The following is an 18710-nucleotide window of genomic DNA, read 5'->3' as shown; positions in this document are numbered from 1 at the left end:
ATGCATACACCTATTGGGTGTAGTGTTGCTTGTTTTCCTTGTAGTATTAATCATTTTATTAATAGGAGCATTTCCCCTTACACATTCTGTAGCAAATTAGTTATTGTCTAGAGTTTCCTCACAAACAATGAATCCTAGAGATAGTGGCTTATATACATTAGATAAGGTTTTGCACTTAAATTATTCTAGAGGAGATTGTTTTGTAAACGTATATTTTAGGTTGCTTTATGAGAACATTGACATTATGAACGCAAGGGATTTCTATGTTTGTTCAGAATTACCTGTGTTCATTTCAGAAGGCATCACTTACCATCACATTCCTTTGACATATAGAATCTCCCATAGTCTTTTGTTGAGCATATTTTATAGACAGTGTAGCTTTCAATATTATTTTTGTATTATGATTTAGTTCTTTCAGAAGTTCCTATGTTAATATGTTTAGAAAAATCCATATTTTAAAGGTGCAGAAATAGCAGGCACATTTGTTCTATCTCAAGCCACTCAACACTTCATATGCACACAGACATAATTTGACTTGTTCAATGACAGTTGTAGAGAAGAGAAGATGTAGTGGAACACAGAAGAAGATATCTAGAGTCTAAATCAGAGACAGATGAAAACATTAAGAAGCAGCACAGGTGAAAAAGAGAAGAAATTGATCATCAAGTGAAGGGAAACCAGCCAGAATTAGCTCTAGATTAGCAGCATAAGGGTAAACTGTACATCCATATTGACCAGAGTTATTTGGATCTGTTGCTTAGAGGGGAGATTGAATTTGGACATATTGTTGATGTTGGAGGATTATTATTATTTGGACAGTATGACTATTTGAAATCACGCCAAGGATGGCATGGTACATGTTATTTTGGTATAGTCTTCCCGAAGATTCACCAGGTGGAACATGTCAATGATCCTGTATGGGAAACAAAGCCTAGAACTAGAAGGTGTTAGTGCTGGAGAAGTGGTAGAAGATATTTTTGGTGCATTGATCCCATCTGTAGGGGTGATTCTAAATGATTTGAAGATTAACAAGCTGTCTACAATAGTGTATAAATTGGAAAGTATTACAGCAAATTCCTTATTGGTTGTAAATACAGAGATGGTAGTGATAACATCTTGTGCTAGACCTTCTTGCAAAAGAGAGCAGAGTCTGCCAGATGTTAGAGATTGCTGTACTTGAATCACAGACAAAAGTAAGGATCTGGAGGTATACATTGATAAAAAAGGTTCGGTTTGACAAAGGAATTGAATGATTTGAAAGCAAAAGGTGCACAGGAGGCAACTGTAGATGGATTTGCTGTTGTAGGTAGATAGTTTGGAAACTTAGGAAGTAGATTTGTAGGTTGAGTTCTGAGTCAGCTGTTATTGTCATTTGTGAAATAGTTAGAGTTGCCTGTTTTAAAAATTATCTGAGAATGAAAGTTGAACAGGTAAAGAAGAGAAAGAGAGTATATGTTGAATTGGAGGAGAATCAGTGTAAATAATATGATGACATGAAACTGATGAAAACTACAAGGTTATAACCTGATTAATTAAAGAATTGTATCATGATTGTGATGACTTAATTCATCATTATCATAAGAAGGGGGATTGGGGACGCATAATTTTGGTTGCACTATCATGTGTTACAGAAGTGACATTACTATGTAATCAACAATACATTTATTGTGTGCCTTAACATCGCTAATGTAATGAGGGGCACCTAAATCATATTACTGAAGGTGCATTCACTGTAGAAAAGTAGTAATTCATATATGTGTTCTAATGCTTGAATTTAACATTTCAAATGTCAATGCTTGTGCACATTTATAGTTGTGCATTCTAATTATGGTATTATGGTGTAACTGCATATAATCACATATCATTTATAATTCCTGTTTTGTTTATAATTTTAAGATGCACTTATAATAATGCATTTTGAATGTGCATTAAAACGTCATATTTAGTATAACCGAAGGCCTGAAATGTTTAACCTTCAACATTGAGTTTTGCTCATGTTGCAATATTCTTTATTAGAAAGTGCATCCTGGTGAGTCTACAAGTTAATGAAATGTATATTGTGTATCTGAGATAGTGGGTACAGGAGGATACTTTGGCTAGGACAAGGAGCACAAACGAACAGAGAAGAAAAGACTCCTGTTTGTGTACCATGCTCCTAGAGACACTCAAGGGTGCACTGATGTTCGACTCATGGGATGGGAACTTGATAGGAGTGGCCAACATCAACTGTGCAAGGAAGATGGAAAACTACTGGTGTTGATGACAGACTTCTGAAAGCTTCTGTAGGTTTAATTGGTATTCACTTATTTAGACACAAGCAGATTCGCTTTAGCCTCCAACGAGAGCAGATTCCACTTTTGACTTGGAGCGGTATTGACCTCTACTCTTTACCCCTTTGTGTGACTTTATGCTACATAACACCTCTCTATATCAGAACTTTGAGGTGTCGGCTATGCTGACACTTTCCCCTATTTCCTGAGACATAATTAAGATTTCATTTAGCTTAGTTCAGGGTACCTAGATTAATTTAGGTTAACCAATGATTAGTCAAGAGGACCACAATTTATCTACTGATCATCAGCTCTTGTATCTTATCTTTTGCATTGCTGGACCTAACATTCTTGTATGCCTTATGCTTTTATGATTTAACCTCAATTAATGCTTTACTTCACCATTGGTGGTTTTGTACTTATATAGCATGTTTTTGCGATTCATTTACAAAAGTTTGGACCTTAATTTTTAATAAGCTCTTGAACTTTATTCAGTCTCCAGGAATTAATGTGAGACTGTTAATTGATTTTAAGTGTACATTTTAACTTCCCCTGTCAAAAGAAGAGAAGCAAGAATATTGGTCCCAAGAACAATCGGGCAGGAGTTTCCACTGGATTTGGTATTAGGAGACATGCAGTGATTCTGCATGTAGTGTTACTTTGTAGAAATCCCCCAGGTCAAACCAGGTGGAACTTATAATGACAAAAATGCACAGAATTATGAGATAACATGTGGAAATCATTGTCATAACCCCAATCTCCAGATGTCCTCACCATTTCATAAACAGTCCGTAAGTATGTAACTGCCCCGCAATTCTGCATCTCAGTATTACCAATTAACACATTATTGGTAATATCAGGTGATATAGTACTGCAGCGCAATTGCCATGGGTTTCATGATGGAGTTAATCCTCCATTCAAAAGTTTGTTTAAACATTCACTTTTAAAAAGCATCATTAATACAACACACATTATGAATGTCATCCCTCGAGGATGTATAACATATCCACTCTTACAAAAGGTGCTAACAAAATTTCAAGAAACATTCCAGCGCACAAGTAAGAGGAAAACAGGATTATACCATCTGCAATAGCCAAGTTAGTTTTAGAGACAGCCAGAGCATGTCAAAGTGGCTGGTGTGCTGGAGTGAATATCTGTCACTCTGACTCCAGCTAACCTCACTGTGACGGGCTGGCTGTGGTCTGCCCGCACATGAGCCGGACTTGTGCTGCAGCTGCCGGCGCTGCTCCAGGCCTTCCCGGCTTCCCTTCCCGTGATTGGCTGGCTGCGACTCCGATGAGGGAAGCCGGGAGGTCAAAAGAATCTGCGTCAGAACCAGGAGTCGGCGGCGGAAGAGGAGAAGGAGAAGACAACGAACTGACAGAGAACGAGGAGCCCCAGAGAAACGAGAGGAGCTGGAGGACTGGAGAGTGTTTTCTTCCCAACCGAAGGGAAGCAAAAACCACAGGGACAGATAGAGGCCCCAGCACCACGGTAGCCCGGGAAGACGGAGCGATGAATCCAGTTCCAGGTGTGTGGGGAAACTGCCCTGAGGAGCGGGAAGGCGGAGAGAAAGCGGGGGTAGGTAAGGCTTGGAATTACACTGGGAGAAGGTGGGGGAGATATACGAAGGAGCACTATTGTGTGAATCAGCACCAAGGCATCGTACACAGAAATAGCACTATTGCGTGAATATTATCACCAAAATAGAAGACAGGCAACACTAGACCGTTTGTTGAAGAAGAGAAAGAACAAGGGCGAGAGAGTTGAAATAGGAGACAGCCCCACACTACTGAGACAGATCAGAGAAGTAGAAATGAGAGTATAGGAAGGTATGACAGACCGAAGCAGAAGCATTGGCAGAACAGGGAGGTGAAGAGGTAAAACAATGCAGTTCAGGAAGAACACAGGAAAGAAAAGAGAAGACACCAGGAGAGACAAGAGCGAAACAGAAAGAAGAAAAGTCAGGAAGGAGATAGAAGAGAGTAAGATATAAAAGAGTGAATTAGAAATCACTTACCGTTATCTCTCTCTTTCTCTTCGCATGCGCTTCCCGGGGAACCTGTGAGATGAACGGAAACAAGGAGAAGAATGAGAAGGGTGATCCTGTATAACAGCATCCAACAAAGCTAGAAAAAACAAAGAGGAGAAAACAAAAACCACCAGAGCCCAAAACCAATATATCAAATAAATACCACTTATATATCCGACGACTGATTCCTGTGTGGTTACTAAACGCCAATATCGCTACACTCACTAAGTCTTCCAACATGTAATAGGATGGTCTTTCACTAGTGGAGGTCGACGGGGGAGTGTGCTAATGTTGGGGATGTGCTACTGTTGCTGTGTAGGCTGTAAGTCACCAACTATCATCTGCCTCTGGGTCAAGCTCCCTAATGCCTAGTGCTCAGCTGCAAGCCAGTTTTTTCCACCAGCATCCACAGAAGCAAAGACGTATTGTAACACATTGGTCTGCAGCTACACAAAAGTAGAAATGACTCACATCAGGCTGCATCCTAAACAGACTCCATACTGGTTCAAGACATGTGTTCCTCCCAGGTAAGGAGATCAAATGGAGATACTATCCGAGTGTTGGCTCTCTGAGAGTCAAACCAGTCTACTGCACAGCATGAAAACATACCACACAACCTCATCAAGTACCAGTACACACCAGCTGCTGCTGAGGTGTGTACACAAGTGAAAGGCATTACAAAAAAAGAGAGAGAAAGATACAGGTGCTCCTTGAAGGGTAGCAATTGTGCAGCTCAAAGTTATGCAAGTTCTGTCAATGAATTAGAAGTGTTCTTCCATATTGTAAGGACATGCCTCCTTGGCATGGTTACCCCCTAACTTTTTGCCTTTGCTGATGGCAAGTTATGATTTTAAAGTGTGCTGGGACCCTGCTAACCAGGCCGCAGCACCAGTGTTCTTTCCCTAAACTGTACCTTTGTCTCCATAATTGGCACAACCCTGGCACTCAGGTAAGTCCCTTGTAACTGGTACCCCTGGTACCAAGGGCCCTGATGCCAGGGAAGGTCTCTAAGGGCTGCAGCATGTCTTATGCCCCCCTAGGAACCCCTCACTCAGCACATGCACACTGCTTCACAGCTTGTGTGTGCTGGTGGGGAGAAAATGACTAAGTGGACATGGCACTCCCCTCAGGGTGCCATGCCAACCCCACACTGCCTGTGGCATAGATAAGTCACCCCTCTAGCAGGCCTTACAGCCCTAAGGCAGGGTGCACTATACCACAGGTGAGGGCATATGTGCATGAGCACTATTCCCCTATAATGTCTAAGCAAAATCTTAGACATTGTAAGTGCAGGGTAGCCATAAGAGTATATGGCCTGAGAGTTTGTCAAACACGAACTCCACAGTTCCATAATGGCTACACTGAAAACTGTGAAGTTTGGTATCACACCTCTCAGCACAATAAATGCACACTGATGCCAGTGTGCAATTTATTGTAACAAACACCCAGAGGGCATCTTAGAGATGTCCCCTGAATACCTACCCGACCTCTAGTATAGGCTGACCAGTTCCTGCCAGCCTGCCACATACCAGACATGTTGCTGGCCACATGGGGAGAGTGACAAAGGCACTCTGTGGCCAGGAACAAAGCCTATACTGGGTGGAGGTGCTTCACACCTCCCCCTGCAGGAACTGTAACACCTGGCGGTGAGCCTCAAAGGCTCACCCCTTTTGTTACGGCGCCCCAGGACATCCCAGCTAGTGGAGATGCCCGCCCCTCCGGCCACTGCCCCCACTTTTGGCGGCAAGGCTGGAGGAGATAATGAGAAAAACAAGGAGGAGTCACCCACCAGTCAGGACAGCCCCTAAGGTGTCCTGAGCTGAGGTGACCCCTGCATTGAGAAATCCTCCATCTTGAGTTTGGAGGATTCCCCCAATATGATTAGGGATGTGTCCCATCCCCTCAGGGAGGAGGCACAAGGAGGGTGTAGCCACCCTCCAGGACAGTAGCCATTGGCTACTGCCCTCCTGACCTATACACACCCCTAAATCTAGTATTTAGGGGCACCACAGAACCCAGGAAATCAGATTCCTGAAACCTGAAGAAAAGAAGGACTGCTGACCTACAAGCCTGCAGAGAAGGAGGAAGACGGCAACTGATTTGGCCCCAGCCCTACCGGCCTGTCTCCAACTTTGAAAACCTGCTCCAGCGACGCATCAGACAGGGACCAGCGACCTCTGAAGCCTCAGAGGACTGCCCTGGTCTACAGGACCAAGAAACTCCTGTGAACAGCAGCCCTGTTTAAATCCAGCTACTTCTTTGTAACAAAGAAGCAACTTTCAAGGACTTCACGTTTCCCACCAAAAGCGCAAGACTCTATACTCTGCACCAGACCCCCCCGGCTCGACCTTCAGGAAGCCAACACCTCAGGGAGGACTCCTAGGTGACTGCGAGCCCGTGAGTAACCAGAGACAACCCCTCTGACCCCCCACAGAGACTCCTGCAGAGAGAATCCAGAGGCTCCCCCTGACAGCGACTGCCTGTAACAAGGGATCCGATGCCTGGAACCAACACTGCACCCGGAGCCCCCAGGACCTGAAGGAACCAAACTTTGATGCAGGAGTGACCCCCAGGTGATCCTCTATGTTGCCCAGGTGGTGGCTGTCCTGAGAAGCTCCCCTGTGCCTGCCTGCACCGCTAGAGTGACCCCCGGGTCCCTCCATTGAAACCTATACAAAACCCGACGCCTGCTTTGCACACTGCACCCAGCCGCCCCGTGCCGCTGAGGGTGTGTTTTGTGTGACTACTTGTGTCCCCCCACAGTGCTCTACAAAACCCTCCTGGTCTGCCCCACGAGGACACAGGTACTTACCTGCTGGCAGACTGGAACCAGAGCACCCCTGTTCTCCAGAGGCGCCTATGTGTTTTGGGCACCTCTTTGACTTCTGCACCTGACCAGCACTGAGCTGCTGGTGTGGTAACCTTGGGGTTGCCTTGAACCCCCAACGGTGGGCTGCCTATGCCCCAGGACTGCGACTTGTAAGTGTTTTACTTACCTCCTAATCTAACCTTTACTTACCTCCCCCAGGAACTGTTGATTTTTGCACTGTGTCCACTTTGAAAATAGCCTATTGCCATTTTTACAAAGACTGTATATGATATTGATTTCATTCAAAGTTCCTAAAGTACCTAAGTGAAGTACCTTACATTTAAAGTATTAACTGTAAATCTTGAACCTGTGGTTCTTAAAATAAACTAAGAAAATATATTTTTCAATATAAAAACCTATTGGCCTGGAGTAAGTCAGAGTGTGTGTTCCTCATTTATTGCCTGTGTGTGTACAACAAATGCTTAACACTACCCTCTGATAAGCCTACTGCTCGACCACACTACCACAAAAGAGAGCATTAGGATAATCTACTTTTGCCACTATCGTACCTCTAAGGGGAACCCTTGGACTCTGTGCACACTATTTCTTACTTTGAAATTGTATATACAGAGCCAACTTCCTACACATATCAAGAGTACTTAGGAGGATTTCAAGTGACAGAGCTGTCTGGGTTCTATGCTGGTACTGTAAGGGGAATTGAAATTGAGGTCTAAGGAAAATTTGTAGATTACTTTGTTAGCTACTGGCTGGAGTGGAGCAAGGAGTGCTGCTAATCTGAACTGAAGGGCACCGGTGGAACAGTCTGTTGATACCTTAGTGGAAGAACAAGTTACAATTCAGCCGAGGCCTGAAGAGCATTAGCAAAGCTGCCTCTTAGTACGCTGTTGAGAGACAAAAGTTATTTCACACAGAAATGGACTTGGTAACCCATTGGTTGGGAAAGCAGTGAATGCTGTCAATCAAAAGTGATGAGTAGTTGGAGAACGGTCAGTGAATCTCTTGGCAGGAAGTCAGAAATCATAGTCACTCAGAATTTTGACAGATTAGAACATTGCCTTGAGGGACACTTGGCAGGTGGCAGGACATGCGTCAGTTTGACTCACAAAGACAGGACTATCAGTAGGTTCATTAGGAGAAAAACAGAAGACCATTGTGGGATGAGTGGCATGGTACATGAGGACTGCCCTCTTTCACAAGACTAAGGCAACCTCTCAGGGTTCTGAGGGAGAAGCTCAGTAGATCAACATACCACCAAAGAAAGGATAGGGATATCTGTGTAGGGAGGAGTATATGGTCCAGCACATCGGTCTCCCCATGTCTAACTGTAACTCACTCGAGAAGTGTTGTTTCAAAAATATATACTCAGTACTACCAATTAGGCAGGAGTCCAAAATGTCCCCTAACACATCTAAGTTATAGGAGCAATAGCCCTCACACACCGATAGGTGACATGCTTCATCATCATCATCAAAGTAGCACCTTTTTCAAATGTTTACTGGAGATTTGTCAAACAGGGCCAAAGTTATTAGCAACACAAAAAATGCTTTTCCTATGATACAGCTGACCTAACTGGACTCACTAACCACCTAGTGGTGGTCGATAGTAGATAGTTATTTAGGAATCAGTTTCTATAGTATATGCTTTTATTATTTTGCCAATAGCTTTGACACCATTTGATGAATCTTCACAAAACGTTCTAAATTAGTATGCCACTCCAACTGCTGTGTTGAAAGTTTTGGGGTGATCCATCAAGTGGGAGCCTAGAAAAAGAGGGGGATCCAAAACACATTTTCCCCATGCATTTTCCGTTAGGGTCTTTAGACACTACTACAGCCCGAACCGCTGAACAGAATTACCAAAAAATTGGCAGGAAGCTAGATTTTGGTGTGAAGATCTTGCTTTTTGTTATTTAGAGTAAACCTGTTCAGTATTTTTGGAGTTATTAGGGGAAAATGATGGTAAGCTCTGATTAGCGGTCAGCACTTCAACCAGGAAGGGCTGGCAGCTATCTTGGGACCAATATACATGATAGCACCCCACTGAAATGCATTGTAGTGAATGACAGGATTTGATGGTCACAAGAAGGAGAACGAATAAAGGGTGATAACTGATTTTACTTCCAATATAAATCATTTGCCGATGGTGCCTTACTTCTTATTTTCCTAATTTGCAGGTGGTGTCTTCTAAAGTGATTTTGCCCAGTGATAAGGCCTTCTGCTGGAATTTCATGAAGCATGTTTGAATGAAACTGTTTTCTCATGATTTTCTGCATAGAGATTATGCAAGGTGCTCCAGAAGCTTAAATGAGAGCATATTTTCTGTAAATTCACACTATACTTCTCAGCCATGTGACAACGAAGTCCGACATGCTCAGTAAAACATGTACTTTCAACAGGAGCAGCCTGTCAATTTATTCCCTTGTGTTCTACTGCAGCCTCCCAGAGTGTTCTAAAGAAAAACTAGAGCAATAACAGTCTTACTTAAAACAAACGTTTGGCACACCTGAAGCCACTTTGATTGAATCTAAATGTTAAAACTAAAAACATTTAATTTAGAAAGGAACAAAATGAGGGGGTTAATTTTATCATGGAAAATATGGTTAGTGATGCAGAAAGAAAAGTTAGGACATCTTTTAAGTGAGTTCTCGAATATCTCCCTCTTCTATTTCATTAAAGTATTCTTATATACAGACTGAAACATGCACTTTCAACACCAGCAGCAGACTGACAGTTAACTTCCTGGTGATTATAAGCTTTACTACTGTGTTCTAATGAGCAACTAGAGTGCTAACATTCTTAATTTATTCCACACGTGTGGCACATCTGAATGCCATTTTGATTGAAGTTTGCATAGAAAGCAGAACGTATTTTCTATTGCTTAGGAAGCTTCACAACTAAGAAGTCTCCCATGATAGTCACGAGAGGAAAAAAATCCAATATATCACCCACATGCAGCCCAAGTATAGCCCTGCAACAGAGGAATGAAAAACACATGATTTATTTGTTTTTTTTGCAGTTTTATGTAGCACAGCCCTGACCCAAAGGTATTTGAATGCTTTACATGAGTGTTAGAAATGGGGTCTCTGGTTGACAGTCAGGTTACCCCCTGTTCAAGCAAGGACCCTCACTCTAGTTAGGATAAAAGAGAATCACCCTCAGCTAACCCCTGCTTACCCCCTTGGTAGCTTGGCAGAGCAGTAGGCTTAACCTCAGAGTGCTGGGCGTAAAGTATTTGTACCAACACACACAGTAACTTAATGAAAACACTACAAAATGACACAACACCAGTTTAGAAAAATAGGAAATATTTATCTAGACAAAACAAGACCAAAACGACAAAAATCCAACATACACAAGTCAAGTTATGATTTTTTAAAGGTTTAAAATAAAAAGAGTCTTTAGGTAGTTGTAACAACACACTAGCGCTGCTAGCGTGTAAATGTACCTGGTTTGCGTCAAAAATAACCCCGCACGGGCGGTGTGCGTCGAAAATAACCCTGCACGGTTATATGCGTCGAAAACAGCTCGGCACGGCGAGGCGCGTCGAAAAAGCCAGCCACGCGACGGTCCGAAAGTCCCGCGGCGCTGGTTGCGATCTCTCAGCCTTCGTCAGCGATGCTGCGTGTCGTTTCTCCTGCTCTGGGCGTCGATTCTCCGGTCGCGTTTCCTGCGGCGTCGTTTCTCCGCTGCGGAGCCGGCGTCGCGTCGTTTTCTCAGCCGCGATCGGATTCGCGTCGATCTTTTCTCCGCACGGCACTCGGTGCGTGTATTTTTGTCCTTAGGCTGCCAGCCTCTCCTTTCAGGGTCCCAGGAACTGGAAGGGCACCACAGAGCAGAGTAGGGGTCTCTCCAGAGACTCCAGGTGCTGGCAGGAAGAAGTCTTTGCTATCCCTGAGACTTCAACAACAGGAGGCAAGCTCTACATCAAGCCCTTGGAGATTTCTTCTTCAAGATGGAAGGCACACAAAGTCCAGTCTTTGCCCTCTTACTCAGGCAGAAGCAGCACTGCAGGAAAGCTCCACAAAGCACAGTCACAGGCAGGGCAGCACTTGTTCCTCAGCGATCAGCTCTTCTCCAGGCAGAGGTTCCTCTTGATTCCAGAAGTGTTTCTAAAGTTTGTAAGTTTGGGTGCCCTTCTTATACCCATTTTAGTCTTTGAAGTCACCTTCCTTCAAAGGGGACTCACACCTTCTTGTGAAATCCTGCCTTGCCCAGGCAAGGCCTCAGACACACACCAGGGGGTTGGAGACAGCATTGTCAGAGGCAGGCACAGTCCTTTCAGATGAGAGTGACCACTCCACCCCTCCCTCCTAGCAGAGATGGCTAATCAGGAAATGCAGATCACACCCCAGCTCCCTTTGTGTCACTGTCTGGTGTGAGGTGAAAAACAACCCAACTGTCAAACTGACCCAGACAGGGAATCCACAAACAAGGCAGAGTCACAGAATGGTTTAAGCAAGAAAATGCTCACTTTCTAAAAGTGGCATTTCCAAACGCACAATCTCAAAATCGACTTTACTAAAAGATGTATTTTTAAATTGTGAGTTCAGGGGTCCCAAACTCCACATGTCCATCTACTCTCTAGGGGAATCTACACTTTAATCATATTTAAAGGTAGCCCCCATATTATCCTATGAGAGAGAGACAGACCTTGCAACAGTGAAAACGAAATTGGCAGTATTTCACTGTCAGGACATATAAACCACATTACTATATGTCCTACCTTATCCATACACTGCACCCTGCCCTTGGGGCTACCTAGGGCCTACCTTAGGGGTGCCTTACATGTAAGAAAAGGGAAGGTTTAGGCCTGGCAAGTGGGTACACTTGCCAAGTCGAATTTACAGTGTAAAAATACACACACAGACACTGCAGTGGCAGGTCTGAGACATGATTACCGAGCTACTTATGTGGGTGGCACAACCAGTGCTGCAGGCCCACTAGTAGCATTTGATTTACAGGCCCTGGCACCTCTAGTGCACCTTACTAGGGACTTACTAGTAAATCAAATATGCCAATCATGGATAAACCACTTACATACAATTTCACACAGAGAGCATATGCACTTTAGCACTGGTTAGCAGTGGGAAAGTGCTCAGAGTTCAAAAGCCAACAGCGACAGGTCAGAAAAAAATAGGAGGCAGGAGGCAAAAAGACTGGGGATGACCCTGCATAAGCAAAAGTCCAACACGACCCCCTACCAGCCTAAAGCCAGGGGAGAACAATCAATACCTTGATGTACTTCCCTGATTGGGGCGATAGAACAGGGACCCAGGCCCACAACAGCAGGGGCATGTTCCAGTTCTACGCCTTCCTGACTCCAGTTGGATCCCTCTGTCCATACTCTCAGGGCCCACTAAGCTAACCCATGGGGAACCCTTCTCCACATCTACAGACACCATCTGTGCAACACCTAACTTTACTTTGCTCACAGATGTATTGCAATGGGCAGATAGTACCACCAGGGCCAACACAGTGGTGTTGCCCACTCCACCCCCGGGGTGTGACTCTCGTCCTCCCCCCCCCAGGGGCAACTCTGTCCACCAGGACAGCAAGCCACAGTGGCCCCAGACAACTGTCAGGGATGAGAGCCCGACCTCAGGCCTCTCTAACCACTGTGACTGTGGAGAGTGGGGGGTGGTAGCCCCAGGTGCCTGGCACCCTTTGACCACTCTCTCTTCCACCAGGTCAGGGATGTTAACCTGACCCTGGTCCTCCCCTCTGGGGCTCTGTACCCTCCCTGCAGAAGCGGCACCCCCAGAGTCAAAAACTGTCAGGGTGCTTGTAGAAGCAGTCCTGCACAATTCTTCCACCAGTGCAGGGATGTTAACCTGCAACTGATCCTCCAACCTGGGGTCTGTACCTTCAGGTTGGACCAGGGCCAGGGGTGAGGCTTCCCTCCCCCTGCCCTCTCTTCTGGGGTCCTGAACCACCCAACTAGGAGTGGCCCCCCCAGAAGACAACATGGTAGGGGCACTGTTAGTAGTAGCCCCTTCCTCCAGGTCAGGGGGGACACCCTTAACCTGGCCTCCCAATCCAGGGTCTGTACCCACAGACTGGTTCACTGCCTGGCAAACCAGGACTTCCTGGGGGGCATACCTACCCCCTACCAGGTCAGAGTTTACCCTCTGAACCTGGTCATCCAACCCAGGGTCACCACCCTGCGGTTGAACCACTGCCTGGCACACCAGGACTTCCTTGGGAGCACACTTACCCCCCATCAGGTCAGAGTTTACCCCCTGAACCTGATCATTCAACCCAGAGTCACCACCCTGCGGTTGAACCATTGCCTGGCACACCAGGACTTCCTTGGGAGCACACTTACCCCCCATCAGGTCAGAGTTTACCCCCTGAACCTGATCATTCAACCCAGAGTCACCACCCTGCGGTTGAACCATTGCCTGGCACACCAGGACTTCCAGGGGGGCACACTTACCCCCCTCAAGGGACACACTGTCCCGAAGGGCCATACAAGAGTCTGGCTGGCGCAGGTCTCCTGACCTCTGCCCATCTGACAGAGTCTGGATTCCCCCCAACCCAGAAATGGTCTCACCAAGGTCATTCATGGGGGGCTCTGCTCTCAGAGCTGACCCCTGACCCTCCAGGTTCTCCACTGGGGTCCGCAACCCCCTCTCAACCCTCTGTCTGGACTTCTGCACCCCCTCACTAGTAGTGGTACTGCCAGACACCAGAACTGGTGGGACGCTGGCTACAGCGGCCCCCCCAAGTTCTCCTGACACTGTGGGGTCTCCCTCAACAGATGGCCCTATGGTACAGGCTAGGCTCCCCTCCTGGTGTTCCCGCAGGGAACCCTCCAGGACCTGGGACCGGATCTCGGGCACCTTGGGCCTCAACCCATCCCCATTCCCTCTCCTCTGAGACTGGACATGGGGTCCCTCACCCATCCGACTATACTGGGACCTACCTGGGACACTACAATCCTTCCCTACCTCACCTGGTTGGGAACTACCTAGACCACTCCTCTCAGGAGCACCCCCAAATGCCTCTTCAGACTCTCTGGTACTCACCCAGAAGTCTGCCTCCATTGTAAGCTCCCTGGGGTCAGCGAACTCACACTCCACCTGGTGTTGGCATAGCTCTGGAAAATAAGGACTAGACATATGCTCTCCAGCAATTACATCACTCAGCCCCTCACATGAATTAACCAAAGTACCCTTCACCCAACCATCCAGTGACTCTGCTTTGAAAAAGCACCCCACATCACCCTCCTGAGACTGGTGAGACAGTACCTGACTGTCCCTGACACTCAACCCACACTCTTCTGGGATGTTTTCACACTCCATAACCAGGACTTCTACCTGGGGGGAACCCCTCTCCCTGTCACTCTCACTTAGAGTCAGTAGAGTGTCCCTCCCACCAGTAGGAATATGACTCCCCATGCCAGTTCCCCAATCCACCTCAGGGACCCTGTGCATCACTGGAGCTACCTCATACCCCTGAACCTCCTGGCGTGTGTTAACTCCCTCCTTCAAGTAGGGCACCACCTCTCTGGGCAGGTGCACTTCTGCACCATCACTGGATATACAATTGTTGCTGCCACCATTCCAGCTGGACTCAGCCCTCATGACTTCCAGCTCTTTCAATTTAAGCTCGTAAGCATAAATCATTTTTTTAATCTCTAAGTCCCTCCTCCTTTCTTCCAGGACTAAGGCTCTCTTCTCCTCAGCCCTCTTAAGCTCTGCATCTAGCTCTTCCAGACTCCGGATTCGAGCTAGGAGCCAATCATCTCTTTCTGTTCCCTCCTCAGGGCCACTGCCCTCCTCTTTGGAGTAGTCCTCCTCCTCAGAGTAGTTATCCTCCTCAGACTCATTTGGTGGTGTTGCCTGACAACGTTTCAATTCATACTGAAACAGGGCTGACTCAAGATCCTCCCTTCTGGATTTCTTGTTCACAGCCAGTCCCCTTTCCATGCAGAATGCTTTAAGCTGCCACTTTTTATACATAAATAGGTGCCAGAAATTGACTTCCATTCTGCAAAGGCTTCACAACCAAAAAACAAAGTCCAAAAATATTAGCAATACTTCCAGGAGGACATCAGAGAACAAAAAGCAGAATCACAAGACAAGTAGTATGTGGTCACGTAGTGGTCTGAGCTCAAAACAGTAGTGTACACTTAATCACTGTATGTCAAGTACAAATACAAGTCCAATCCCGACCGCTGGTCACCAATGTTAGAAATGGGGTCTCTGGTTGACAGTCAGGTTACCCCCTGTTCAAGCAAGGACCCTCACTCTAGTTAGGATAAAAGAGAATCACCCTCAGCTAACCCCTGCTTACCCCCTTGGTAGCTTGGCAGAGCAGTAGGCTTAACCTCAGAGTGCTGGGCGTAAAGTATTTGTACCAACACACACAGTAACTTAATGAAAACACTACAAAATGACACAACACCAGTTTAGAAAAATAGGAAATATTTATCTAGACAAAACAAGACCAAAACGACAAAAATCCAACATACACAAGTCAAGTTATGATTTTTTAAAGGTTTAAAATAAAAAGAGTCTTTAGGTAGTTGTAACAACACACTAGCGCTGCTAGCGTGTAAATGTACCTGGTTTGCGTCAAAAATAACCCCGCACGGGCGGTGTGCGTCGAAAATAACCCTGCACGGTTATATGCGTCGAAAACAGCTCGGCACGGCGAGGCGCGTCGAAAAAGCCAGCCACGCGACGGTCCGAAAGTCCCGCGGCGCTGGTTGCGATCTCTCAGCCTTCGTCAGCGATGCTGCGCGTCGTTTCTCCTGCTCCGGGCGTCGATTCTCCGGTCGCGTTTCCTGCGGCGTCGTTTCTCCGCTGCGGAGCCGGCGTCGCGTCGTTTTCTCAGCCGCGATCGGATTCGCGTCGATCTTTTCTCCACACGGCACTCGGTGCGTGTATTTTTGTCCTTAGGCTGCCAGCCTCTCCTTTCAGGGTCCCAGGAACTGGAAGGGCACCACAGAGCAGAGTAGGGGTCTCTCCAGAGACTCCAGGTGCTGGCAGGAAGAAGTCTTTGCTATCCCTGAGACTTCAACAACAGGAGGCAAGCTCTACATCAAGCCCTTGGAGATTTCTTCTTCAAGATGGAAGGCACACAAAGTCCAGTCTTTGCCCTCTTACTCAGGCAGAAGCAGCACTGCAGGAAAGCTCCACAAAGCACAGTCACAGGCAGGGCAGCACTTGTTCCTCAGCGATCAGCTCTTCTCCAGGCAGAGGTTCCTCTTGATTCCAGAAGTGTTTCTAAAGTTTGTAAGTTTGGGTGCCCTTCTTATACCCATTTTAGTCTTTGAAGTCACCTTCCTTCAAAGGGGACTCACACCTTCTTGTGAAATCCTGCCTTGCCCAGGCAAGGCCTCAGACACACACCAGGGGGTTGGAGACAGCATTGTCAGAGGCAGGCACAGTCCTTTCAGATGAGAGTGACCACTCCACCCCTCCCTCCTAGCAGAGATGGCTAATCAGGAAATGCAGATCACACCCCAGCTCCCTTTGTGTCACTGTCTGGTGTGAGGTGAAAAACAACCCAACTGTCAAACTGACCCAGACAGGGAATCCACAAACAAGGCAGAGTCACAGAATGGTTTAAGCAAGAAAATGCTCACTTTCTAAAAGTGGCATTTCCAAACGCACAATCTCAAAATCAACTTTACTAAAAGATGTATTTTTAAATTGTGAGTTCAGGGGTCCCAAACTCCACATGTCCATCTACTCTCTAGGGGAATCTACACTTTAATCATATTTAAAGGTAGCCCCCATATTATCCTATGAGAGAGAGACAGACCTTGCAACAGTGAAAACGAAATTGGCAGTATTTCACTGTCAGGACATATAAACCACATTACTATATGTCCTACCTTATCCATACACTGCACCCTGCCCTTGGGGCTACCTAGGGCCTACCTTAGGGGTGCCTTACATGTAAGAAAAGGGAAGGTTTAGGCCTGGCAAGTGGGTACACTTGCCAAGTCGAATTTACAGTGTAAAAATACACACACAGACACTGCAGTGGCAGGTCTGAGACATGATTACCGAGCTACTTATGTGGGTGGCACAACCAGTGCTGCAGGCCCACTAGTAGCATTTGATTTACAGGCCCTGGCACCTCTAGTGCACCTTACTAGGGACTTACTAGTAAATCAAATATGCCAATCATGGATAAACCACTTACATACAATTTCACACAGAGAGCATATGCACTTTAGCACTGGTTAGCAGTGGGAAAGTGCTCAGAGTTCAAAAGCCAACAGCGACAGGTCAGAAAAAAATAGGAGGCAGGAGGCAAAAAGACTGGGGATGACCCTGCATAAGCAAAAGTCCAACAATGAGCATCAGTTACATTACACAAGGACACATTCATTTTGGTTTTAGGCATGGGGAGATTATGTGATTTGCCCAGAATCCCGGGATGTCCAGTTGATGCCTAAACTTGAACCTGGTTCCCCAGTTGCAAAGACTGAAGCTGTGGCAATAACGTCACATCCTCTCCCCTAAGTGTAACATATAACCAACTGATCAACTGGATAAAAACAAATAAAGATAGCATATCATTCGAAAGTGCTTTGTCGCTATTTGAGAACTCATGTCATTATTTTAGATTTTTTTAGTACTAATCATAATTTTTATAATTTCTAAAGGAAATGCTTTAGGTATTACAGTTTTGATTACATTAAGATGCCAAACCTTTGTAATAAGTATAGAATGTTAGCATTCTAATTGTTCATTAGAATACAGTGGGGAGGAATACATCAGTGGCACAGACTTGGATAACTGTGAACATGTAGGAGGGTGCAGAGGGAACAAGTTGACCACGATGGGCAGGCGGGATGGACAGTGGCAGCACAATAGACCATGTAGGGCAGGGGAAAGGGGGGCAGAGCAACAAACCAACCATGCTAGACAGGTAACAGAGGCTGTGGCAATATAACAGACCACTGAGGGCAGAAGGAAAAGGTAGTGGCAGTACAACCATACATGCCAACAGACACGATTCAGGCAGGAGGCTCAAGATGTTTTTAAGTCCAAAAGGGCTTTATTTTATCTGTCTTCTGCCAAAAATCTCCTCTTTTTGAATGCAAGTCAATAGGGGAAAATCAATTCTCCAGTTTTTTTTTCAAAATCTCTCTCTTATCAAGTTCAAAATGCTGGCAAGTATGGTATATTGGATCAAGGAGGACAGGAGGAATAGGGTAGGGGCATGGACTTGGATAACAGAGGACAGGAGGGAGATGGGCAGGTGCAACAAACTGTACTTAAAGGACAGGTGTGAAGAGTCGCAGAAGCACAATATACCACACAGGGAAAGCAGTGCAGCATAATGGACCATGTAAATCTATTGGGAGGGGACAGGGAAGACGCAAGGGCAGCAAGCTGACCATACTGGACCGACAAGAGGGACAGTTGCAGCATAACAGACCATGGAGGGCAGGAGCACAACAACAGACCTGACAACCAGGTGGAAGGGGATAGGGGTCTGCACATGGAAAACAGAGGGCAGGGTACAGGGGGGCAGGGCAGAAGCAGAAAGCTGACAATGGAGTGATGGGCATTGGAAGCACAACAGTCAATGGAGGGCAACAGTGAGAATAG

The 18710-nt window shown here is 46.0% G+C and overlaps 1 protein-coding gene across 1 annotated transcript in view; it reads right to left on the bottom strand.

The window, feature by feature from the left end:
• Nucleotides 1–18710, bottom strand: part of LOC138276099 (uncharacterized) — a 233974-nt gene that overhangs the window by 194104 nt on the left and 21160 nt on the right. Inside the window, exon 3 of the mRNA XM_069219156.1 lies at nt 4291–4332. Coding sequence (XP_069075257.1) covers nt 4291–4332 — 42 coding nt within the window. The remainder of the gene's footprint in view (nt 1–4290; nt 4333–18710) is intronic.

This window comes from Pleurodeles waltl, chromosome 2_2 (genome assembly GCF_031143425.1).
Source record: "Pleurodeles waltl isolate 20211129_DDA chromosome 2_2, aPleWal1.hap1.20221129, whole genome shotgun sequence".
NCBI lineage: Eukaryota > Metazoa > Chordata > Amphibia > Caudata > Salamandridae > Pleurodeles > Pleurodeles waltl.
This window is presented reverse-complemented; position numbering and strand designations above follow the sequence as displayed.